General features: G+C 35.6%; 3 protein-coding genes across 3 annotated transcripts in view; 2 read left to right on the top strand and 1 right to left on the bottom strand.

The window, feature by feature from the left end:
- The window catches only part of LOC141483432 (uncharacterized), a 392,800-nt gene that overhangs the window by 214,511 nt on the left and 151,535 nt on the right, over nt 1-26,754 (top strand). The gene's annotated exons all lie outside the window — the stretch shown is intronic.
- The window catches only part of Hus1-like (Hus1-like checkpoint clamp component), a 52,665-nt gene continuing 29,136 nt past the window's right edge, over nt 3,226-26,754 (bottom strand). The window contains exons 3-6 of the mRNA XM_023160464.2: nt 6,828-6,931; nt 6,659-6,766; nt 3,572-3,749; nt 3,226-3,511 (exon numbers count right to left, since the gene is read on the bottom strand). Coding sequence (XP_023016232.1) covers nt 3,291-3,511; nt 3,572-3,749; nt 6,659-6,766; nt 6,828-6,931 — 611 coding nt within the window. The 3' untranslated portion in view covers nt 3,226-3,290. The remainder of the gene's footprint in view (nt 3,512-3,571; nt 3,750-6,658; nt 6,767-6,827; nt 6,932-26,754) is intronic.
- On the top strand, nt 22,910-23,978 carry LOC141483387 (ubiquitin carboxyl-terminal hydrolase Usp2-like). Its single transcript, XM_074178036.1, has 4 exons — nt 22,910-23,035; nt 23,109-23,455; nt 23,538-23,577; nt 23,643-23,978. The coding sequence occupies exons 1-4, from the start codon at nt 22,910-22,912 to the stop codon at nt 23,976-23,978; spliced, it is 849 nt and encodes a 282-aa protein (XP_074034137.1).

The following is a 26,754-nucleotide window of genomic DNA, read 5'->3' as shown; positions in this document are numbered from 1 at the left end:
AGATCTAATTACCCGTACGGAGGACACTGGGACCCTATATGAGGCATGCATGATCATATATTCGTTATCAATGTAGAGTTTAAGTTCAATCGTAAAAGAGCCATTCAGTTCAATAATTTTATCAAATAGAGTGTGATATAACCATCAATGTTATACATTTCTACCTCTTTTACATAGCGAATTTCCGTGAGAACAATGCAATCGGATGATGACTGAAACTGCTTCAAAAAAAAATTTCAAATTCATCTATTTTTTTGCAATAGTTCCAATATTGTTTTGGATCAGCTTGAAATTTTCATTCGAACTATTTATACTGTAAAATTCATTCAATTCATCCACACTATCTAGAACATAAGTCTCTATTTGCTTCAAATAAAATTATAAATATAGTGATCCATCACCAATGAACTAATACATTGAGTCAGATTGAGATTCTTTATAAGAGAGTTTATCATGAGTGATATTGTATACCTAAGTGATAAAACAGTAGCAATGCGCGCTAGTAAATAAAAGTAAGTATTAAAAGCCTACCTTAGGTATCAACAAAATTCTTTATTTGCTACTTTCTCAGACCCCTGTGAGTCCTACTAGAGATGTAAGTCTTTGGCGTTCCTGAAACTGGTTTTCTTGTGGATGGGTTTTCTGTTCACTTTGCTTCTTGGTTATTCTTAACTTTTCGTTTTCCTTGTTCGAGGTGGATTATTCTTTCTATTTTATGGGTGAATCACTATCTTCCAGATCAATTTCTTATGATGATGGTGTAGAAGGAGAGCTAACAACTTTTCTTTCTGGAATTGGCCTTATATGTTGTTTATTCGTCCACTTTTTGTTCGGGTATTCGGTTCATCTTTTTTTTTTTCATAGTCTCAATTAGAAGAAATGCATAGAATATTGCAGTTTCAACACTACTTCGGCTCATTTTTGATGAAGTTGATCAAACGATGATATGTAGTGCAAACTTCGACGATCACTATGGTGGAAATTAAAAATTTTATTCGAACTTTTTTCCATCGAAATTATCACTTATCGCGGGATCGGTTTTTAATCAATACATTATCATACAATTCTCGTTCAATTAACAATGTATTTACAGCAAGCGCCAAACGTGATGGAGAGCCCGCCCCCATGAGCACAAACTCATTTTCAATATAACCCCCAATACAGCTCTCGTTAGACATACGAATGCTTCGTACAGAGGCGTATCATTACTTGTCCTCCAATTCTGTTTGGCATTGTCTGAATAATTTGTGTTGTTTCTGAAAAAATGTCGCATAACAAAACTACTACTACTACCTACAATACTAAATAAAATATGAAAAGAAATTACAAAGAACTCATGTTCCATTTGCTACCTCAATTAAAACTTATTATTGGTACCACACTGACCGGCAAGGGGCTTATCGTAATCCAATAGGAATTTAGTTGGGAGAGTCTTTACCTGCGCGATTGCTCGCCATCACGTTTGGGGCGATTGCTATACCAATGTAAATGTAAATTTATAGTTCTCATTATTTTAATAAAATGATCACAAAGTTCAACATATCGACATATGTATATAACGTATATTTACATGTTTGTATGTATACGTATTTATTATTAATCTTATTCTTTCAAATCTGCATATACATCTCGAATTGTATATTATTTTTTTTGATTATATCCACTTTGGATAATTATTATATTAAGTGTAAATGACCTGTTCGATACCATACAGTTGGACTATGAATGAATAAATTTGTTTTTTTTATAAACTTGCTTTTACCAATCACCAGAAATGAAATAATCATGTCATGAGCTGCAATGATATCACGGAGGTGGATTCAGAAACTGGCCATCTTGATTGCAAAGTGCATCTCTTTTGAAGCTTGCATTCCCAATTCTTCAGAGACGTATATGAAAAACACTGATCGCCAAGGGTATTAAGTATACCTTAATAACTCCTTCGGATACAGGTACTTCATGACAGTTTGATATACCAACTTTACAATTTTCACAATCTCTGTTGACATTTTTTTAAATTTAATTGGCAACTCTAGCTTGATTTTTTGACGTGAAAATTTATATTGGCATTCCTTGAGGTTTTTAGATATTGAAAAAGCAAAGTATTAAAAATTGTATCGTTTTGATCAATTCGTTTATTTCGTGCAAATTTGTAAATACGGCAAGTTACTGACTAATTGGACTCTTCAGTGGTTTATATTACGCAGTAATTTTTGAAAAGGTGAACTAGAAACTTGAACAGATTCTCGGTTCATCCATAAATATTTATTTTTCACATTGTGCAAGGTTACATACCAAAAAAATATCGGAGAACATCAACTCCTCCACAAAAAATGTCTTTCAAAGAATATTTACACTGACACTCCTGATAAGTTATTCTTCGTCACTATGGTAACGCAATATTTTTTATCCAAGGACTGTTGTAGGTTAATAGATATCTACATCCTTATTTCAATATTACTGGAGTTCTATACCAACAGCGAACCATTATTTTCAACACTTTGACACATAATTCAGTCACCATGTGATCATCTTCAAGAGAGAGAAAACATGAGTCGAGGTGTTGAAAATAACGGTTGTTGGGATATAACTCCAGTCATATTCATTACTACTCCAAAGGTTCCAAACAGTACATCATATCTTTATTTCAGTTTAATTTCAAATACCTTCAATATCAAGGCATGTAAAAACCTCTTTCTCATGTGGTGGTTGAGTGTTATTCCAGTTGTCATTGTGCGCATAAATGTAATTGAAGTTATGGCATTTTTAATTGTGCGCACATGAATGATTTTTACGTCCTAAAAGAAGCAAAGTCATGTAATGTCTATCACAGTATTATTGACAATGTTGCAAGCAAGATACATACATACACAAATAGTCTGCAGAATATTGCAAATCAATCAACTACAGAGAAGAGGAAATCGCACGAGAGGAACGCCGTATTCACTGTTTTTGCAGTACATCTCCTGTCATGGTTCTACTGTTTCAAAGTTGAAATCTACTGATTACTAAGTTTACTTTCTGTAAAGAATATTGAATAACCCTAAATATTAATAATTACCACGTATATAGTATGTATCTATGAAACATATTTTCAACAGTTTTTTGTATCAATCTGTTCATCTGAGTCAGCTCAGAACTGAACACATTAATAATTGATTCCAAGGCGGTACGAAAATCGCCGGGTCCGCTAATTAGAAAGAAAAATAAAAAATCATCTTAAAATGCTGTTTACAGTCAACTGGAATTATATTTTTGATATTTGTGGCACTGATACTTTTATGTTTTCCTTATACATTCAATTCAGCCAGGAATATCTGAATGGAAAGGGCACCAGGCTGTTCCATATTCAACTTCACCATTTTTCCTTCAACTATACTACAAAAAGTTTGGCAGTTATTTATTTGTAGGCCAGAGAGGAATATTAAAAACTTCTTGATATCAACAGTAGAACGTATTACTTGAGCATTCATATCTTCATCTCCATCGTTGTATGTGGGAATTTGACCAACTTAAATAAATTTTAAAAAAAATACATGATGAAATGAACTATTTGAAAGTACGTTCTTACCAGCAAAACTCTGAACGCTCAAATCTGTGAAATGGGAAGATAAGCTGACAACATTTGTTTTAATCTGAAACGTCAGTCTTCCATTTTTGTTTGCACTAACTATAAGACTGTGACTCATGTTCTTCATTTTCTCCACGATACTTTTCAAGGCTTTCAAGTTTGGCATCTGTATTGATACCTACAAAAGCTGAAGGTAGAATTAACAATGAAATTTATCGACGAAACACATGATAAAAAAATTGAAACACTGTGACAATTTGTTGAATATATCTCAGAATAACATTTTTTACTATGACGGATGGCAGCACTGGCTGCAAAGTTTATTTCTTTGACACGTTGTGTTTTGTCTTTTAATAAAGAGTTAGTCGTTTGCTGATGCTTGAATGTAACAGTTGTGTATTATTATTTTACCGCTTGCCTCCATTTCTGCCAGTATGTCAACACAATTGAAACATTTGAATTGAAGGGGTTATATTTTTTAGGAGTGATTAATTTTTGGAAAAGAAAGTTTTTGGCTTTCTACTACTCCATCTTGATATCAAGATGGAGTAGTAGAAATCCAAAAACTTTCTTTCCCAAAAATTGAAACATATTTTTGACAAGTTGATTTTTTTTGTCTGCAACTATATTCGTTTTTATTTTGATCAACATTTGGGTACGAAAATATTATGATAGTGAGATAAAATATATATAGTAAAAACAAGTCCTATTTTAATAAAAGTTTAAAATTTCATTATGCACCCACTATAGTAAAAATCGATTTTCCTAATGTTAATTTCTGAAAGTTTTTTACTGTAAGAAAACTTAAAAGAGAACCAAACAAAGCAGCAAATCAAACTGAAACTCAAATATATTTTGATGTCTCTCGTATATTCCAGAAAGCAGAGACGAGATAAAATCACCTCAGAGTTGATAAATCAAAAGACACATGAACATCCATCAGAAATGCTGATATATGAAAGAAAAACTAAATTAAATCAACTTAGAAAAAACAAAAATGACATCAAACATCAATCTAAAAATATTCACTGAATATTTGAAAATAGCATACAATTTGAACTCGATTTGTCCTAGATTTCGAACAACTTCCCCCAAACGTTAGCACCAGTAGTAGTATGAAAAACTCGACTACAATTATAATTGATAAATATTCAGTGATAAAGATAAAAGTAGGTACAGACAAAAGAAAATATAGAAAATGTACTCATATTTGAATTTTTTTTTATTTTTTTTTAAATTACATCGAAAAATTTTGTAAGTTGGGGGGAGTATAATCAAAATATTATTTGTACTATCAAAACTTCACATCGATGAATACTAATTATACTTTTCCGTTTCAAAAAACTTTTAGAATGTTGACTATTTACATAACATAGTTGAAACATTAGAGAAATCATTTTTTTTAAGCAATACTGATAAAAATATCAGTATTTCATCATCACCATGCTCGCTACATCCGATGGGTATGTAAAATATATCTTATGGATGTTCATAAGATATAGTACCTTTTTTATATCATGGATGTTCACAGAATATCCAACAAAAGATATACATACCAAGTTCACTATGGTATCTTTTGTGGATATCTATTTCATGTCCAAGGATATTCCGCCCTGAATTGAACATCCACAGAATATCCGATGTTGTAGCAAACCGTAAAACGATTATTGTAAAACGCTAATCATGACAATCTTGAAGTAAATTGTATCAGTTAGTGAAAATATATTGATTTAAAACACTATCACAGGTTGAATACACTAATTCTGAAAATGCAATTCAATTTTCTGTGGAACAAATAACAGAAAGATAAATGTCTCCGAACCGCCTCCACTCGCCTATCGACACAGCCAAGTAGAAGTGACAGTGCGGCACGCGGAGCGATCTAATGAGGCGATAGACACTTGAATAATAGTTGAAGTTTAAGTTGAAGTGGTTGTATTGAAAGTGAAATAAAGTTGAGTTTGATTATTGTTCAGTGAAGTCAATTATTGGTAAACACACGGGGGAAAATGTTACAATAATATGGGCACCTACATCAGCCCGCTTCTGGATGACCGACTCTTCAACGAACTATATAACAGCATAGGCTTCCACAGCCGGAGTTATTATTGAAGGCTGTTGGGTCGTACAGTATAGATACTCCTGAAAAACACGTGTTGCGTTTTTGTGAAACTGTTTAGGAAAAATCTCGCAAGTGTTTCTTGAATATAAAGCTTATTTTGCTATCAAACAAATGAAATAACATTCATACATATTGACCTTTATAGTAAAATGTGGGACCGAGACAGAGAATTCTCAAAAGTTTATGTGTTCCAAAAACGTTTACTGGCATTTATTTTCAATTCAAATTAGCGAGACAGTTGTCGACCTATTCTCAAGGAAATTAAAATCTCAGTGCCAGCTAAATATTATTTGATGTATCATGTTCGCTGGACAGAATATAGAAGGGTATCAATGTAATGCTGCGGAATTCGAACACAATACCAGACTCGCTACATTACAGCCATATTATTGGAGAAATAAAATCAGATTAAAGGTATCTTATTCGATTCGATGTTTGGAATACAAACGGAATAGAGAAACGTGTTTTTCGCTTAATTCAGCGTTCATATAAAAGTATTTTTCTTTTGTGTATTTCAATATCTGTCTCTCCTAAAAATATACCCTTTCAATTTAAAAACTATTATGATTTCTAACGAGTATTTATCTTGGTTTTTTACAGTTTGTCTTCAATCTAGGACCGCCTGCCCAGTACTGATGATGCCCAACAGGCAGAAACAGCTGTCTAGCGGTGGCTTTCAAGTTGAAATCAGATTGTGAATGATCAGAATAGTACTCAATTATTTATCTTTCCTTCTCACGAAATTACTTTCCAGCAGTTTGAACATGTACGCATGCACGGACGCACGCACACACACAAACACGCACATATGCTCACAAAGAGTAACCCGCCTTGATAATGGTAGCGATGATTGCAAAAATTCGACCTTAGCGGAACATATTTTTTTATTGTTTCTACCATCGTATGATCAAAGTTTGTACTTACTGAGTATATGGTTCATTACTGAATAAAAGATTTATATTTACATGAAAGTCATTGAATCTAGGTTCTTCATAATCAGACCAATGTCTTCTGGAAATAACTTCTACAGGTATATCATGAACTACTTGTCGACTTATGATCTCTCCGGCCATCTGAAATATATAACATATATTACAAATAATATTACTGCCCCAACAATTTGATTCGACTCACCAATTCCATTTCGATAGTCAAGCATGGAGTTTCCTTATTGGTCAATTTTATTTTGAGTGACTTCGCCGTTTGTTTCAATATAGACAATGACCGGGCAAGTAGAGCTAAAGAATATCATTAATTTTTAATTGGATTTTTGAGAAATCCTTCATCTCAGGGATATCAATATTTCCAAAAAAATAGGTTTTTATATTGGTCAATTTTATTTGACCGTCTTCGCCGTTTCTTTTGATATAGACAAGGACAGAGTATGTCGAACGCCAAAAAAGGGGTTCATATACGAGGCTAATGATTGCTATTAGAGTGGATGAATGAAGCAAGTTTATTTTTCCACATGGGGAATGAGGCAGATAATATTTTACTGCAACAAAACCTCAGCGGTGACGAAACGTACGCATTAGAGATACCAATTCAACCCTCCAGTGCAAACAAGTGAACCAGTGGAAAATTGCATCACCAGTCTACATAGTCTACATATATTAGCAGAGCACTGCATCTGCATTGCTTCAAAATACGCAGAATAATATACTTCGCCAAAAACAGTCTGTTTGTTTAGTCGAAAGTGGAGCAAACAGAAAGAAATCATAGTACAAAAATGAGGGAAATCCATCTACACCTATACAGAAAATGTCCAATTGGCTACTGCAGTGTGGATACTAGCAAAGATAGGGAAAAGTGTCCAGCGAAGATATCTTCTGTTGAGCTTGTGGCAAACGGGGGCACTGAAGCGCATAAAGTAGAGGCAACAACAAATCTATATATACAGTTGAACACTGTACGGCTGGAGAGGTCTGTATACCTAGATAGGCAGGACAGTTGGTATGTAGATATTTTGTTTAATCACAAACACATGATTCAATTCTTCGCTGATGTCAAGTGTTTTCCCTACGAAATGTTACAGGGGGGAATAAGTTCATTCCGTGTGATTCTGTGAGAGCAGCAGGCGATCACAAGTTACAATACAGTGTACAATTGAAATAGATTTGACATACGAGGAAGCTACAAATGAAGATACTATTCACGTAGTTAGGAAGCTACGGTAACCTATTTTGTGTAGGAATAGTATAATTCGCTTTAAAGTTCTGAATTTCCCAATTGAAAGTGTTTGCATAATTGATGATTACATGTTTGTCGTCAAATATTGTTTAAATATAGTTCAACAGTAATTTCAGAACACTTTCAAAGCATTGTGGAGTTGAGATTAAACCAGACGCTTTGACGTTTGTACAATCAGTACCTCGGACCGATTATTCAGCTTTGCTTCCAAAGTTAAGAGGAGACTTAGGCCGCTCACTAAAGTTAGACATGATTGAATCGAATGAGAATCCAACTACCTGAACAAAAGTGCCCTTCGTTTTCACTTTCCATTACCAAAAGATAGCACACTCTAGCACAGCTAAGTGGTTTGATATATTCTTCAAAAATACATGCAACTAGTGGATATTATCAAATTAAGTTGAATAAAGGTCAGCTTTCAACAACTTTCATTTCATCATATGGTAGATTTTTCTTCAAGAAATTTCCTTCTGGAATATCCTGTGTGCCAGAATATTTTCCTCCAAATTTCATTGAAATTCCGACTGGGCTCGAAGGAGTAATTTATAAATATGAACGATATATTGATCCACGCAAGCAGCATAAAAAAACATGATGAGATCTTGAATAGAATTTTGTCAAAATTAAATTTGCAAGGTATTACCTTGACCCAAAAAAAGACGGCTACTGCTAGCACAGATGCGAGCTCATTTAGGTCGGGTCGTTGCCTTAAGCAAGAAAACAAAAATACATATCGAAAAATAGTGAATTTGGGGTCAAGATTATCAAGCCAGGCGGAAACGCGAGATTATGTTTCAGGGGTAAGAAACAGATCATAAGCTCATGATACATATCCTATAGAATAAGAATTTAAATTTTTGGGAAAGAAAGTTTTTGGCTTTCTACTACTCCATCTGATACAAAAAAATGGATGAGAGAATCTTCCAAAGAAAGGAAGGAAGTAATCAATTTGAAAATAAGTAACTCTATACATGGATGTGTAGATCATGCAAAGAAGTAATTAAATAAATAGGTGAATGAATGTCATTACGATGTCATCGATGACATAAGCAGATCAAGCTTATTCCGTGACATTCAAAATCGTAATTCATGAATGAAGTGTGTGTATTTTCTATAATGTTATCCAATTTGGTACTGAAGAGCCTTAGGGCAAGTGTCTTAAGGCGAAACACGGTGTATACCAGTTAGGGTGACAATGTTCCATGTGAGTACAATTTATTACCATTCATTCAAAGTAGAACTCATGTGAATGATATCTGATTCTTATTCCTCAACAAATGTTCGATATACAAACTGAATAGAGAAAAGTATCTTCTGTATAATTCAGTGTTCATATAGAAGTATTTGTTTCGAAAGAATTTTTTTCTTTCGTGTAATCCAATGTTTATATGAAAGTAGCTGTTTCAGGAGGACTTTCTTTCAGTTTGTGTCTGAAAGTTACTTCTTTGCATGATCTACACATCCATGTATAGAGTTACTTATTTTCAAATTGATTACTTCCTTCCTTTCTTTGGAAGATTCTCTCATCCATTTTTTTGTATCAGATGGAGTAGTAGAAAGCCAAAAAACTTTCCCAAAAATTAATCACTCCTAAAAATATAACCCTTTCAAATCAAGGATTTAAAATTTTTGACATCTAGATTACAAATATTTAGAATGCGTTTATTGAGGTATAAATATTGTGTTGTATGGGACATACCGAGAAAACAAATTATACCAGCTACTTCGAGTGGTGAACCTATCAAAAAACATAAGTTCGATGATGTTTTACAGCAATTCAAGGAACACTAAAGAGTGTTACTCTACTGAGCGGTACTTAAAAACATGCCAAACATGCGCCAAACTAATTGATGTTATAAGGAAACAAGTATAGCTGAGGCACCAGTCAATCTAATAATAACACTGATGATCTTCAAACAAGACTCAACCTCTGACGGAAGCAAGAAACTCTTTGGAAGGTTCGAAATAGATGAACATTTCAATCTAGCAGACCACCATTATAATATTCATGCAGTCATTGTTCACTGTCGTTCTGGCGTTGAATTTGGTCATTATTACGCCTTGGTCAAATACGAAACGGCCTGGTGTAAGTTTGACGATAGTCGTATCACTAAGTGTTCTGGCGATGTATTGAATCTATTGGAACCTCTGGAGACACCCTACATTTTGTTTTATGAGAGAGAGAGAGAGGACATTGGTAGTTCAAGTTCTTCATGTGGTGCTGCAGGTTTTTCCGGGTTTTCCTGCAGCTGAAAAAGCAAATGCGCCACTGGAATCAATGAATTCGCCCCGGAACGCCAATTAATTTTTATTGTTGTTTTTATTTTTATCGTTGTTTTAAGCAAACAATAAAACTTAGAGAAGAAAAATTACTTGTCTAAGAAATTAAATATCATATTCTGTTTTGGCCAGAAAAATCTAAATTGCCAATTGAACTGTGCAGAATATTATAGATACGATATTTCCTATTCAGAGAATCTAGTATTAAAAAAATGCTATCAATAATTCCTAAAAACGTATAACATATCACTTAGGCGTGCTAGAATGAGTGTTTGATGGATTGGTCTGTCTACTCAAATAGAAAATCTTGTGAAAAACTCTCCAAATTGCATTGAAAATCAACAGAATATCAAAGAAACATTTTACAAACATAAAACATTGAGTAGACCATTGTAAAAAGTTGTAGTATACTTTTTCGACTACAATTGAGATTATTTTTAACAATGCTAGCTTGCAGGACGAGTCTTTCAGAGCAATTTGTACACTAAGTGAGCTCGTCATGAAAAGAAAATTAAGGTCAACACTTCTTATTTAACCTGGTTTTTAACCTAAATACTAAATCTCAAAGCTATTCTTACTTTCTGTTTTTGAATAGTTATAATTATAATTTCCATGTAGTACATTTTCCATACTCCTGTTTTATTTGCATGAATTTGAAATATATTCAATTGAACACAGATATTTTCTAATACTTAAATAAGATTTATGTATTTTCAATATTCATTTAGTATAATAGTTGATCGGACTAACGAATCTGATATGACGATTAAATCAGGTTTTTCAATTATTCAAACAATAAGGTACATACAAAATACCAGTTGAATATAAGAACATAGGCTTTCACGATCGGAGTTACCTTTAGAGATAACAAACCCGGGCTGGTAGAAGGTGGTCGAATGTAACTTGAGGTACCAAACGTTTCGTCTGCTACTGTGGCATCATTGATATGTGCGTCGACTGTGAAAAGGAAGGTTAAATCTCGAAGTCTCAGTAACGATTCAGTCTCAGCTCCAAATACAAGACAATACGTTGGAACCAAAGTCCAAAAACAGAGCGATCGTGATCCAACACCAGACAGCGCCGTTTCGACTCAGCATAGGTATCATCAGTGGTGTTGGGGTGAACCACCAATGTACTGTTGGACTCAAATGCCTAAAGTCTGTATCTCCCCTTACAATTCTATGGAATCGAAAAAATATTTCACAAATATCAAAGATGAACGAAGCTCCCTAAAGCAAACCTTTGCAAACCAAGCTACGAATGCGACCGCTGAACGAGAGATTCGTCCACAATCTTCGAAAATAGCGGTTTGTTGTTGGATCACCAATAATTTTTTGTTTTATGATCTCAACTGGTTACCTTAAGAGAAAGTTGCAGTGGAAAACAGAGGGCGAATCTCATTCGACGGTCGATGTCGAAGCTTGACTTTGCAACGAGCTTCTTTGAGAATCCTCATTTATCTTTGATATTAGTGGATTGGATCATATAAAGCCCCAAAACAAGAGCGTTCGTACGTGTTCCAATACTAGACAAAGTTTTTTCGACCTGTCATATGTCTCATCAGTAGCGCTAGACTGAAGCACAAATACATTGTCTATCAACTGTCCCTGAAGGATAAGCCTGAGCATAAGTAAGCATGAAAATCTTCTCTTACGAAAACTTCCATACAAGAACCCATTATAAATAGGGAGCGTTCGTACGTGCTCCAACACTAGACAAAGTTTTTTCGACCTGTCATATGTCTCATCAGTAGCGCTAGACTGAAGCACAAATACATTGTCTATCAACTGTCCCTGAAGGATAAGCCTGAGCATAAGTAAGCATGAAAATCTTCTCTTACGAAAACTTCCATACAAGAACCCATTATAAATAGGGGGAAAATCATGGGGGATTAGGAAGTATCAGAGACCTCAACACATGTATAATCGGAACAGTTCACCTTCCTTCGATAGTAAAACTACCACCAACCAGATAATTGAAAAAGTCAAGAGGATTTATTAAGGCAAATCATTTAGATATCTTGTATGTAGGAAATAAATCTATTTTCGTGAACACAACCAGAATGAAAACTTACTGGATCACTATTAAAACACTTGAGGAAGCTATTGTATAGGGAACACATGTTGCGATTGTTTACTATTCAAAGAAAATCTTACAATAAAGTGTTATATTATAAAACTTTCTTTACTCATTTTATTTAATGATAAACAGATTTAGATGAAAACCGATGAAGAGAAACCAGCTGAATCTAGAAGAGTAGTTGAAATGTTTATGAAAGTTTTTTCAAAGTCGAACGCATTCAGAAGTAATTATGACATATGCCATTTCAAAACTATACGGCTGGAAAACGAAGACACATTCATGAAATTTGGTGTTATAGTATTCTTCTCGAGTATTTATCTTTAAAAAACAATCGGTTTAAAAATACATGTTTTATAAGGACGTTTCCATTCTGAAACAACAAACTTGTAATTCTTGTGAGCGTGTAGGACATTTTGCAAGAGTTTGTTTACAAAAATATTCGAGTGTATTTCAAAAAGACACATTTTTTGAAAATTGCTACCAATATCATCAACAACGTTCACAACAATCGTTCCTATATATGGGTATTTGTTGAAATATACTTTTGGATTCGACAACCAATCGGGTGATGTCGATAACCAATCAAGTGATGCGAGGCGATCAACTGACAATTATAATGTTTTAACGGTGCAGTCCATCAAAAGCCCAAAAGTACATATATGTAGAAATATAGGAGAAAATAACTATTTTCAGCATTGATACATATGTGAACATAATCAGCAAAACTACGTATAACAATTTATATCGCAATTATAAACAGAAAGCGAATGAAACTAAGATATATTCATATAACTCGAATGAAGAACGCAAACTCGAAGTTTGGTTTCCATTGATGGATAAAATGGTTGCTGCATACATATCAAGATGTTATATATGCCAAGTAGCAACGAATGGAAATCATAGGGATCCGATAGCTGCCAATGAATCATCAAATTACGGTTGAGAAAGAGTAGATATAGATTTCGCAGGCCCGTTTCCTGATGGAAAGTATTGAATGATCTGTATCTGTAGAGTAGGGAGGGTGAGTGTAAGCCCACGTACTTAGGCCACATGTGATCCATTGTACATCCTCCCGAGGAGTTGTCCTCCTTGGTCATCGTCCATCCTGTCCTTTCCAGAAAGGTGGACAGATCGCTGGGAGACATCTCCTTTATATCGGCAGGTGTAGGCCAAGACTCGCCGAACACACACTCTCTTATTGACGATAACTCCGGGCACTCGCACTGGACATGCCTGGCAGTCTCATCTTCCTGTTCACACATCCTGCATAGAGGTGTGTCCATTAGTCCCATATTATGTAGGTGTTTCCTTAGCTGACAGTGGCCAGTCAGAAATCCTACAGTAAGGCGTAGATTTTTCCTGGTCATCGCCAGATATTTCTTCGGCGCCAGCTTCCCAGGGTCGCCCAAGGTGATCCTGGCAAGATTACATCCTTTGATTCCATCCCATCTCTTTGAGGATTGAGCATGGATGTAACATTTGACTAGTTCCGCAATTGTCGAAGTCATCAGGCCGTGGGTGCCACTGGGTCCTAAAATTTTTAGTCCAGCCGCTTCCTTGGCTAAAGCAATGCGATTACCTTTACTCCTGTCGTGCCCTTTAACCCACCTCAGGATAATGTTATTACCTACCAAGGCTTTGGCTAAATCTTGGTGACACTCTAGTACTAGCCCTGAGTTAACACGCTGTCTGTTCAAGGCTAATAGTGCTTGTCTGCTATCAGTGCAGATTGTTATGTTTTTGCCAGAAATTCCTTTCTTGGTTATTTCTTTTGTGGCGATTGAGATACCAGCCAGTTCTGTTTGGACGACGCTGGTATTTCTTCCCATTCCCCACTTAATCCTTAGGCTTAGTGATCTGGAGTACACTCCACATCCTGAGCCTTCTTTGGTTTTTGAGCCGTCTGTATAAATCCGTATTGCATTTGTAGCATCTGACTCTGTGTTCTGCTCAATTTGTATTTTGTAGGGTTTATTAAACACAAACCTAGGTTCAATTGCATCACTTGTTTGCCTGCAGCAGAGGTTGTGCAGTAAGCGCTTCCCGCCATTGGCCCAGCCTTAATTGACCCATTCCTACTTCGAGGTTTACATCAGCCGTGCGCAATCGTACCATGGCCATTAACGCAACCTCCTTAACGTACAGATCCAGAGGGGTCAGACCCGTGATTAATTCCATTGCCGCGGTTGGTGTTGTTCTCATGGCTCCTGTGATGTTTAAACAAGCCAGTCGCTTTATTTGATATAATTTTTGGACAGCCGTTGCTTGTAGAACTTTCGGTCCCCATGCAATGGCTCCATACGTTAACATAGGTCTTATTATTGCAGTGTAGATCCAGGCGACCACACGGGGTGAAAGACCCCATGCTCGTCCACTGTCCTCCGACATTGCTCATAAGCCACGTATGCTCTTTTTGCTCTACTCTGTAGATGAGAGTTCCATGTTAGCTTCTTGTCGAGGATAGTACCAAGGTATTTCACCTCTTCACTATTAAATCATATTAATAGACGAGTTCAGTCGATTTTCAATTGTTGAAGTATTGAACAGTATTTCATTTGAACCAGTAGCAAATAAATTATTCAACATATTTGGAATTTTTGGAATACCAAGCATTTTTCAGCGTAAAAATGGAACACCTCATTGGCCAGAAGCGAATGGATTAGTGGAAAGAAGCGTAAATATTTTCAAGATAATAAGTTCATGTTCAAAATTGAAAAAACACAATTACCAAGTTAAAATCAAAAATTTTTTCTTGAATCATCGTTCGATATCTCATTTAACAACTGGCAAAGGTTCTTTCAAATCGATGTTTGATAGAAAAGTAGAAATAACTCTTCCGTTTCTACCGAAAATGATGAGATATATGATCAGCCTAATGAAGAGAATTCAAGGAGTGAACCACTTTATTCTGTTCTTCAGTTGAGAAACAGAATAATGCATCACTTGTTTTAAAATTGTCATCATTGTTCGAGATACTTTAAAGTAGCATGAAACTTATGATTGAAAAAAAAAAGTATCACCTATGTGGACAACAAAAAGTAGGCATTTCTGAAATTTCAGCAGCAGAATGAGCAACAATCGGAGAAACAACACGGGACAGGGTTTCGGATTATAAAAAGTCTGATGCAACTAGGGCACGAGGCAGCTGATAATGTTTGAATTAAATACAAAGTCAACAACAGCAAAAGCCATCACAGGAACGGGGTGAGTGCGTTTCCTATCATTTCCATTTCTTGGAGTGAATGTATGTTCTTTTATGTGTGTCAAATACTTATTAATTATTAGAAAATCTCTATAAAAAAATAGGAATCAAGCAGGATAACATAACTACACATGTGGATAGACTCGTAGAATTTATAATGAAACAGAGGAACATTTGAGCAGTTAGCTACTCGTAGTGGAAAGGGTGAGGAATTGTGGAAACAATTTGATGGAGTTCAAATAAAATTTGAAGAGTTGAAAGGGGTTGAAGATATTTAACCACTAGAAATAGTTGAAAAATTCATAGGTAAACCAAAGAAAAAATTTGCAGAATATCAGGTTCAGAATAGTGTGTTACATCTTCACGGGGGGTGGAGGCGTAAACCCTCAGTTAAACTTCTGATCACTGAAATTCCGATTTCTCAGGTTGGATACATGAAATGGCCGGATTTTTATAATAATTTCAGAACTCTTATACATTTAAATGTGATTTTGAGTGCAATACAATCATTTTACTATTTGAAAAGTGCCCTCAGGGGTGATGTGGCGAAAGTTTTACGTTCTTTGGAAGTTTCTGAGGAAAATTACACAGTTGCATGGCCATTACAGAAAATATTTGAGAACAATCAAATAATTGCACTGAGTCACATCAATACTGATAAGGAAGGTGATACTAAATTGGATGATTTCTTGCGATTTCTGTGCCAAAGGTGTCAATTATGAGAGGTTACGGAACCAAATAAAATAAATAAGATATCAACTGATTCACGCGGAAAATCAAATAAATTCAAATGAAATAGACCTTTGACAAATTAATCATTTGTTACCTCTAAACACAAATGTCCACTTTGCAGGGATCATCCGTTACTTTTTCGCTGTAAGACTCAAAATTCCATATTAACTAGATGAAAACATCGTGGAAAAAGCGTGGAAAAAGAAGGTTCCGCTCAAACACACAAGGACAAAGCGCAAAAATTCAGCTTCAGTTTCATATGTTAGCACAAAAACAGGAATTTTATTGTCATTTACTGTTATACATCCTCATTATAGGCGTAAATCAGGGTGCTTCGAATATTTCTGGCAGCTTATCTGCAACTACTTGCTAAAAAAATAATTTTTCTAATAATTTATCCATCATAGGCATTAATCAGGTTGCTTCGAATTTTTCTGGCAAAAAGACAAAATTGGACATTCTTCAAAACCTTATTCTAGCTGATGATTATAAACCACCAAAAATTGATCTATTGCTTGTAGCAGAAATATTTTGGGAACTATTGTGTGTTGGTTAGGTCAGGCTTGATTTAGGTCACTCCATATTACAGAAAACTCATTGTGGCTGGATAATTTCAGGGACAATTGCCTATGAAGTAGATAAAACAAGGTGAAATCTCAAAACTAAATGAGATGATGAAGACGAATTTATGTCATGTCACTGTCAACATCTTTTTGCGATTCCTGTTGCAAATCTTTTGAGAATTATTTTGGTTTGAAGATACATAATGGAAAAATTCATTAACATTCAAGAAATAATACCAATATTCCTGTTACCGAAACCATCGATGAATGTATCAAATACAATTCCACCGAATCCTGGGAGAAACTTCTTTCGTGAACCTTTCGTGAACTTCAGTCCAAGCATCCTCAGTCAAAAACTCGAATTTGTTACCAAACTAACTCCTTTTCAACAAGTTCTTTAGTAGTGAATGAGAATGAAGTTCGTCAAGCAATTATGTCTTTTCGTACTAGTTCTTCTGGAGGTTTGGATTCTTTGAGGCCATCTCATCTGCAGGACTTGATAAGTTATAGTGCTGGTTCTGCTACATCGAAGATTTTATCATCGCTAACAGCCCTTTGTAATGTTTTGCTATCAGATACTGTGAACGAAGAAATTTGTCCTATATTTTTCGTCCATTTCAATATGGTTTTGGATCTCCAAGTGATTGTGAAGCCGTATCCCACGCTGTCCAAAGATATATTAATGAACAGAAGTACAAGGACGGAAAAGTTTTTCTTGAATTGGGTTATACGAATGCTTTCAATATGATGAATCGAGACTTCATCTTGAAATCGGTTCAAAATAGTGTTCCATATATCCTTTTGTATTTCAATGCTACTACCGGCCTTCTATACTGACATTTGATGAAAACACAATATCATCAGAGCGTGGAGTACAGCAAGGGGATCCATTAGCACCTGCTCTCTTTTGCCTGTGTATAGACAATATCATCAAAAATTTGAAAACAGAGAGAATGCTTGGTATTTAGATGACGGTTCTCTGGGAGGAGACTATAAGTTCTCAATGCCTTTTCCTCTGTTATTAAAAAGTCAAAGGAAATTGGGCTTGAACTAAACTTCCATAAATGTGAACTTCATTTTCTAAGTGAACCGGATTTCGAGAAAATTCAATGACATTGCTCCTGGAATCAACATAATTGACAGAACTAATTTAATTCTTCTTGGTTCCCCTCTCACAGAAGAATCATTCATCACTTTTTTAGAGGAAAAATTACATAATTTCAGAATTATGTCTTCTCGTGTTCATGCTCTTCCAAGACATGTAGCTTTCCATCTTCTCAGAAACTGTTTGACTATTTCAAAGCTCCTCCATCTCATGAGACGTTTTCCAACCTGGCATCACCAAATTTATCTGATCAAAGTCGATGAGGAAATTCGTAACACTCTTCGACTTTTATTGAATGATCAATTGGAGAGCAATGCATGGCATCAGGCTACTCTTCCTGTATCTTATGGAGGTTTAGGCATTCGTACAATCACTGCTTTTTCACTACCTACCTTCCTCTCTTCAAGTTATAGTGTGATCAATATGATAGATTCAATTTTACCACCATCCTTTCCGTCGGATAACGATTCGAGGGAGGCCAAACAACTATGGATCTCACGAACTAATCTAGAAGTACCAAGAACCAGAAAAAATGTTCAACAAACCTGGGATACTCCTCTTGTAAAAAAAACCTTGAATAATTTGTTAGACTTGGGTAAATCTCCTATAGATAAGGCACGTAAAAAAGCAGTGTCATCAAAACACCCGAGGATATCATGGATTGAGTTGTAGATATAGCGCCGGGCGCTTTTCCCGTCATCAAGCTGTAAATGATGTCATCAAACGTGCCTTAGGTTCGGCAAATATACCTTCCATTTCGGAACCCCCAGGCACTTGTATTGATGATGGGAAACGACTCTCATTCCTTGGAGGAGAGGAAAACCGGTTGTCTGCGATTTCACCTGCGTCGATACTTTGGCTCCTTGTCATGTTCTTTCGACTTCTGTATCCAGCAGTGCAGCAGTTTCATCAGCTTCATCAGCGGAATTGTCAAAAATGCGAAAATACAATTATTTGGGAGATAATTTCATTTTTTATGCAATAGGAATCGAAACATTTGGTACCTTAGGCCCCCAAGCATTGGAGTTCATTCGTGAAATCGGCATCAGGATCTCCAAAGAGACGAATGACCCAAGAGCTTGATTCAAGCTTTCTTGATTCAAAATATTAGCATTCTGATTTAAAGAGGAAATGCAGCTTCATGTTGAGGTACAATTCCTCAATCAAAAACCCTAAGTGAATTATCAATGTTTCCCATGAATAAAAAATATCGGCATCTACCTATGATAGTACTAGACTACAGGCCCATGTTGAAAAATGTATGGGTCATTTGAACCACCAGGTGGCCTATCTAGAACGATATAAGAGCATAAAATAATAAGATTCAGCACTATGCCGTCACTTGTAAACTGTCCAACTGAGTGCAGGTGAGAATTCGAAAGTACAGGTAGAGTGAGTACATTTTGGTCACATATTTTTGTACGGCATTCTTACCACCGATAGATCCATTAAAAATAATAAGAAAACGCGCAGTGCCGTAAAAAAATGGTGCGCCACAAAGACGGAATTTTTTTCTATTTTCCGACAATTACCGGGGTAAATTTGGTCATTTGATTTTGTACGGCATCTGTGTCATACTATTTCAATAATGCTTCTAATCCATTATTCCGCAACGCCGTACAAAAATCATGCGACAAGGGGAAAAAATCGAGGGTTGCAATCCCCTCTCTTTCCGTAGTCCAAGGGGTGATTTGAAAAAGTACGGCTTCAGTTCCAAAACATTATCTAGCACTCGAAAGTACTATCAAAAGTAATGACGTCAAAAAATAATTGTTCCTTTGAATGTATATCAATAATCATCTTAATTTCATCGTATCCTTGATTTATAGAGCTGTAAAGTCATTTGATCCTGTACGGGAACTTTTTTTTAACATGATATTGTAAAATACAATTGTTATATAGTATTGCCGTTCAAAAGAAACCATTCTAAAAAAAATTATAGAGAAATTTTGCAAATTATTGTAAAAGTTTAAATATGATAGATTAATGAAATATAGCAGTTTTATACATTTTATTCCTTGTTTTCAATAGTATTAACATAGATAAATTAGGAAAAAATGATGCCGTACATTTTTATGCAGACCATATATTTTAGGCTGATGAAAGTGACGCTACAATTTTAGGGGTACTTTATGGCCATCTGATACAGTACGGTATTAACATATTTTTGAAGAGAACAATTGATAATATGATAAAATCATTATGACGTGTAACTGAACTGAAACGGTGTGTATATTATGTCCAAGAATTGAAAATGTCAATCCCAGTATCAACAGTTTTATATACTTTTATATACATATAATTGATTTGTTTCATTGTAATGATGTGAATAAATAAAACAATCATTTTTTAGAAAAATTCGATAAATTTAATGATGATAATAAAAAATATGGTTTTTCTTTCAATTATTCAGTATCGGAATCAGTTGCTGAGTTGTTATCGGAATTAACGTCTTCATCGACGTCCGAATTATCTTCTCTATTATTTTCTGAAACATAAATATGTCTGTCAAAATCAAAGTCTTACGTACAAATTAAAAATGTAAAGATTTATTTATTTACCAATGACGTCATCATCTTCTTCGCCTGATTTCTCATCCGGTTCCGTTATGTCACAGACTTTTTGGGGGCATTCCTCGCCGTGAAACCAATCGAAATCGTACCGACCGTCATTAACAACCCATCCATAGTTTATTGAAAACAAGGTCGACGGTACTTGTTTGTAGGCATTACACCAAATCTGTACTATGTAGGTACTTCTCTTCAGATGTTGCTCCAACTCCCGGCAACAAGGGGGAAACGACGTTGCTTCCAATTTCATAGCTGTCTTTTTGAAAGCTTCATTACTACTTTTCGGCGTATAAATCCTTTCAAATATGATACACCTTGCTTCGTTGACTGTTTTTCTTGCTTTTACGTTGTAAAAAAGGCATACATATTCTTGCAGAACATTGAAAGTTTGTTCCATGAGTAGTGCAACAAGCATATTATGCCCCATTTTAATGAATGCGTCTTGGAACTTCCCTGATTTCTCCAATACTTTGAATGGTCTGTTTTTACCCTTCCTATAAAATGCGGGATTGAAGTCGCATCCCGTAAAAGCATGGAATGCAGCCAACGAAGAACAGAGATTTTCGCCCAAGTTTCTGTACACAGCACAAACGTCAATGTTTTTCACGTGGTTACCGGTTCCGAGTTGCATCCATATTTTGCGATCGACATTGAACTGATTCTCGCCCACATTTACTACGATTTGTTTCATATTAGATAATAATATTACGAGAATATCTGTATCGGAACACTTGATCAAAATGTTCGTATTTGACCCAACAGCGCAAACATGATACACTATTTTTGTATCAGCTTCTTCGTGAGCACTGCAGGTATACTTTTCAGATACTTCGCTAACGACAGATTCTGCCACTTCTCTGTAAGAATGACATAGCTGATAATTTAGAAACACTTTTTGTGTAGGCTTAATCAACGTAGCTTTATCTTGAGTCGACCAATCATTGACGAGGAACTGGACAAATGCTTGCTTGAATTTAATGTTCTTTAATTCGGCTATGAAATTTGCCGGACGTTTCGTTTGAGGTCCTTCGATAACGAAATCATCATTTCTTAAATTATCTCGTATAGAATGCTCGTATTCTTTTATGCTTGGTGTTGGGTAAGTATCAATGATCACGTGGATTTCCGTAGCCACGTGATTTGTTAGATTACGGAGCAAATTATAACTTATAGCGCCTAAGGTAGAAGGTATGTCTCGAATAGTATACAGATAAAAAAATCCATCAATAATCACGACATCCAATTCCTTAGGAATACTCTCAACAATATTTTCCCTATCTATCAAAGGTTTTACCAGCTTCGATTTATCTGTTTTATTAATGGTTCCATCCATATGACATAATGATAGTGGAACAGGGGTCAGAGGGTACTCCAGAACCTTCTCAATGTCAACATTTTGTTGTACAGATATACCTAACAATCTTCCAAATAAATCCCTGTGTAGTTTAACCTCTGTCACCTTTCCATCTTGACGTTTCACTATTTTCTTGGCTTTGAAAGTATAAATAACATTTCTCTGGATAAATTGTTCAAATCGATGTGGATTTGATGCACATTTTTCTAAAAATTGTTTCCTTTGCTCTTCTCCAATTTCCACAACATTCATTAGAAATTTATGGACTCCATGACTTGCAGACTGTCCATTACTAATATTGTATAACAAGTTATCTTTTAATGAAGATGAAAATGGATTCAAACGATTGTTAATACTGTCTTCAAACTGTTGTATTTGTAGTTGACTTTTTTCTATTTTGCTTTTTCTCAAATCATTACTAAAGACTATGAAAATTAGTACAAATAAATGCCGTATAAAAAAAAATTCACCTTACATTTCGTTATATGGATTTTTTCTTTTTGATTTTTTCTTTTTCAGTTTTTTTTCCCCCTTTGAACCAACGAAAATGTACGGCACATGAAAAAATATTATCTATGCATAAAATACTTTCAAAATAAATTTATTTCATGTTGTGTCAAATCACCCCCTGAACTACGGAAAGAGAGGGGATTGCAACCCTCGATTTTTTCTCCTTGTCGCATGATTTTTGTACGGCGTTGCGGAATAATGGATTAGAAGCAGTATTGAAATAGTATGACACAGATGCCGTACAAAATCAAATGACCAAATTTACCCCGGTAATTGTCGGAAAATAGAAAAAAATTCCGACTTTGTGGCGCACCATTTTTTTACGGCACTGCGCGTTTTCTTATTATTTTTAATGGATCTATCGGTGGTAAGAATGCCGTACAAAAATATGTGACCAAAATGTACTCACTCCACCTGTACTTTCGAATTCTCACCTGCACTCAGTTGGACAGCTTACAAGTGACGGCATAGTGCTGAATCTTATTATTTTATGCTCTTATATCGTTCTAGATAGGTCACCTGGTGGTTCAAATGACCCATAACTTTTTTAACATGGGCCTGTAGTCTATACAGCCAATCCTATCCTCATCCCCAATCGAGCATTATCTATCACAAATCTCTTTCAACGATGCCGCTATCCAATTTTCATGTGTTCACGCAACGCAACGAATATGTACAGACAGTGCAAGAACTGGAGTTGTGCAGTATTTTGGAAGACTCGCAGCAAAACGGTCAAGCTTTGACAGAAAAGGAAGTGGGAACTCTAAATGAGGCTGGGTTTAGTCCTCTGGCTGGGCCCTCACAATCCCCTGAAGAATTAATTATTCAATTCAGTTTTGAGCTATTCTGCTTCGAATTCCTTATCCTACCAATCCAATGAAGGGGTGAATCATCGTATCCGTGTTTACTCAGAAGAAGATAGTAGTGGCAAACATAGTATCAACAGTTACTACAATAGATCGGCGATACATTCTTCAGTCAAAACTATTGGGTTCAATGGGTTAAAAAATCTTGGAAACACCTGTTTCATGAACAGTGTAATCCAATGTTTATCAAACACGGGATGGTTGCTGGAATACTTAAAAAAGGATACATACATGGAATATATCAATACTAGTATTTCTAGTATGAAAGGTGTTTTTATCAAAGTGTTCGCAAAAGTTATAAAAGAATTGTGATCAGAAGATTCATCTGATAGAGTAATTAACACAGTCTACTGCAAAAGTCAGATTCAAAGATTTGCACCTCGATTCAAGGGTCCTGCCCATCAAGATGCCCACGAATTTCTTCGATATCGTTTAAAAGGTTTATATAAGGACCTCAACAGAATTACAGAGAAACCTGAACCGATCTTAACGTAGACTGACGAAAAATTGAGCGACAGCAGAAAAGCACAAGAGTCCTGGCTGAGATATTTGAATATGAACAACTCTAAGATTGTAGACTATTTCGTTGGTTATTTTAAATCTACTATGAAGTGCACACACTGTGGACACGTATCAGTAACCTTCGATCCTTTTTGGGATTTGTCTCTTCCCATACCACAAAGAACTGGCCAATTGAGTTTGTCACATTACTTGGATTCCTTTACAAGAGAGGAAACTCTGGATGGAAATGAAAAACCAATGTGTTCGAGGTGCCAACAAAGAAGAAAATGTACAAAGCCCTCATCAATCTATAAGTTTCCCCGTATTTGAGTAATTCATTTGAAAATATTCTCTCCAATGGAAAGATTCAGAGGCACATTGAATGTTCCCATTGACTTTCCTTTAGATGAATTGGATATGAGCAATTATGCAGCAGACAATGTGGGACTACTTACAACGGGCATTACACAGCATATTGCAGACACCCATATAGTGGCACGTGGCATGAATACATCAATTCACACGTGTTCCCAATTTCGCCAAAATCACTTGTGAGCGATGATGCATATGTCCTCTTTTATGAACAAGAGGTAAAAAAGCAGCACCTTTGAGGTGATTTTTTTTCTTTCCTCTTTTTGATAATATTAGTTCTCTGAATTGATTTGTATTTCATGATTGTTCCAAATTTCATTATGTATTGTAATATAATTAATAGCGAGAATAAAAAGTTACATAAGAAAAAAAAAGAGATGATTAAGACGGATTTATAGTTAGCTTACCTATCAGTTTATTGAAGGAGACTTGGTGGATTTGCAAAATTCATCAAGGGGTAGTGAGACATAGACAGTTCAACGCTCTGAAAAAGATGATCCCAGGGATGATTAGTTCTATTACAACAAATATATAAACGGCGTACTTCTGGGAATCAGCCTAAACCTGATAATTTATTGTTTGTTGAAGAAGATAATTTATCTCCTCTTGAATGACAGCTGGCTGGGATTATTTACTCGTATCTGGGCGAAGACAATATAGCCAGTATAACAGTGATGAAGATGAAAAAGGTGAACTCAAAAAAATGTATGTGTTTTGAAAGGAAATGGCAAATATTTCGATCCAATACAAAAAATATGCAGCTGATTTTTAGTAAAAGAAACATCATTTTTATCAGACAAGAAACAAGAAAATATATTAGAAGAAATATTAGAAACCAAGGACGAAGAATCGAAAAGACTTCCAACTAGAAACATTAGGAAATTGATGCAAGTTAAATTTGAAAATATTTCAGTTTAACGATAAATTGAATAGAACTGGCCGATACTTGATGAAAATCCATATTAAAAGCTAATTAATACAGTTTATTGTATGATTTTCACTATAAACGGTTTTACAAAAACCGTTTTTGTAAAACCCTTTATAGTGAAAATCATACAGTAAATTGTATTAATTAGTTTTTAACGATAAACATTGTTGTTGAATGACTTTGATTCGTAGTTTTTCATGCATTATTGGTGAGAGAAGGAATGTAATATCCATTACCTATGCAATTACGTATCTGCCTGTATGAGATAGGCGAATGACGGTTATTGAAATATTGATCCTCTTTATTACACCCATTTTACTCTCGAATCTAAATATCATACCGATTTTCCGCATTAATACCGGACAAATGCAGAAGGCTGTCTCTTGGCTCATTGCGTCTGCTGAGGACATATGATTCTTGGGCCCAGTGATCGCTTACTCCACGTTGTTGGGAGTAGTCACTGATGATGCTAGCACGGCCCTTGATTGTATCGGGGCTTTGAAGACAGGGCCCGACTTTGGTAAAAAAATAATAATATTTATTGACCATTTTCGATATAAAGCGTGCGTATGGTAAGTCACGAAAGTAAAAGAATGGTAATAATAAATTTAAGAATATCAATGTTTATACCATTTATCACTTGAAATAAAGTTGTGTTCGTGTTCTCTAGCGTTAAATTGATAATCTGCTATATTCAGTAGCATCTTAGTAATCGTTTTCAGGGTACACAAATTCTAGAGTAATTTTGTTTCGGACTCCTTGGTTATGTTCGTAGAATTAGGAAAGACTTCTCACCTACACTTTTTGAACTGTTCTTTGATTTGTTCCAAAATAGATTATGCTTCCGTTATTTGATGCCCTCATCTGTATCTGTAGAGTAGGAAGGGTGAGTGTAAGCCCACAGAACTTAGGCCACATGTGACCCATTGTACATCCTCACGAGGAGTTGTTCTCCTGAATCATCGTCCATTCTGTTCTTTCCAGGAAGGTGGACAGGTCACTAGGAGACATCTCCTTTGTATCGGCAGGTGTAGGCCAAGACTTACCGAACACACACTCTCTTATTGACGATAACTCCGGGCACTCGCATAGGACATGCCTGACAGACTCATCTTCCTGTTCACACCTTCTGCATAGAGGTGTGTCCACTAGCCCCATATTATGGAGGTGTTTCCTTAGTTGACAGTGGCCAGTCAGAAATCCTTCTGTTAAGCATAGATTTTTCCTGGTCATCGCCAGATATTTTCTTCGGCGCCAGCTTTCCAGGGCCGCCCAAGGTGATCTTGGCAAGATTGCATCTTTTGATTTCATCCCATCTCTTTAGGGATTAAGCATGGGTGGAACATTTGGCTAGTTCTGTAATTGTTGAAGTCATCAGGCCCTAGTTGCCACTGGATCCAAAAATTCTTCTTCTTAGTCCAGTGGCTTCCTTGGCTAAAGAGTCGGCAATTACTCCTGTCGTGACCTTTCAACCACCTCAGGATAATATTATTATCTACCGAAGCTTTGGCTAAATCTTGGTGACACTCTAGTACTAGCCCTGAGGTTACACGTTGTCTGTGCAAGGCTAATAGGGCTTGTCTGCTATCAGTGCAGATTGTTATGTTTTTTCCAGAAATTCCTTTCCTGGTTATTTCTTTTGTGTCGATTGAGATACCAGCCAGTTCTGTTTGGACCACGCAGGTATTTTTTCCCATTCCCCACTTAATCCTTTGGCTTAGTGATCTGGAGTACACTCCACATCCTGAGTTTTTTGAGTCGTCTGTATATATGCGTATTGTATTTGTAGCATCTGACTCTGTGTTC

Source organism: Leptinotarsa decemlineata, unplaced genomic scaffold, assembly GCF_025532065.1.
Source record: "Leptinotarsa decemlineata unplaced genomic scaffold, Ldec_3_MD MMD2_tig00003348_RagTag_RagTag, whole genome shotgun sequence".
NCBI classification, from domain to species: domain Eukaryota; kingdom Metazoa; phylum Arthropoda; class Insecta; order Coleoptera; family Chrysomelidae; genus Leptinotarsa; species Leptinotarsa decemlineata.
This window is presented reverse-complemented; position numbering and strand designations above follow the sequence as displayed.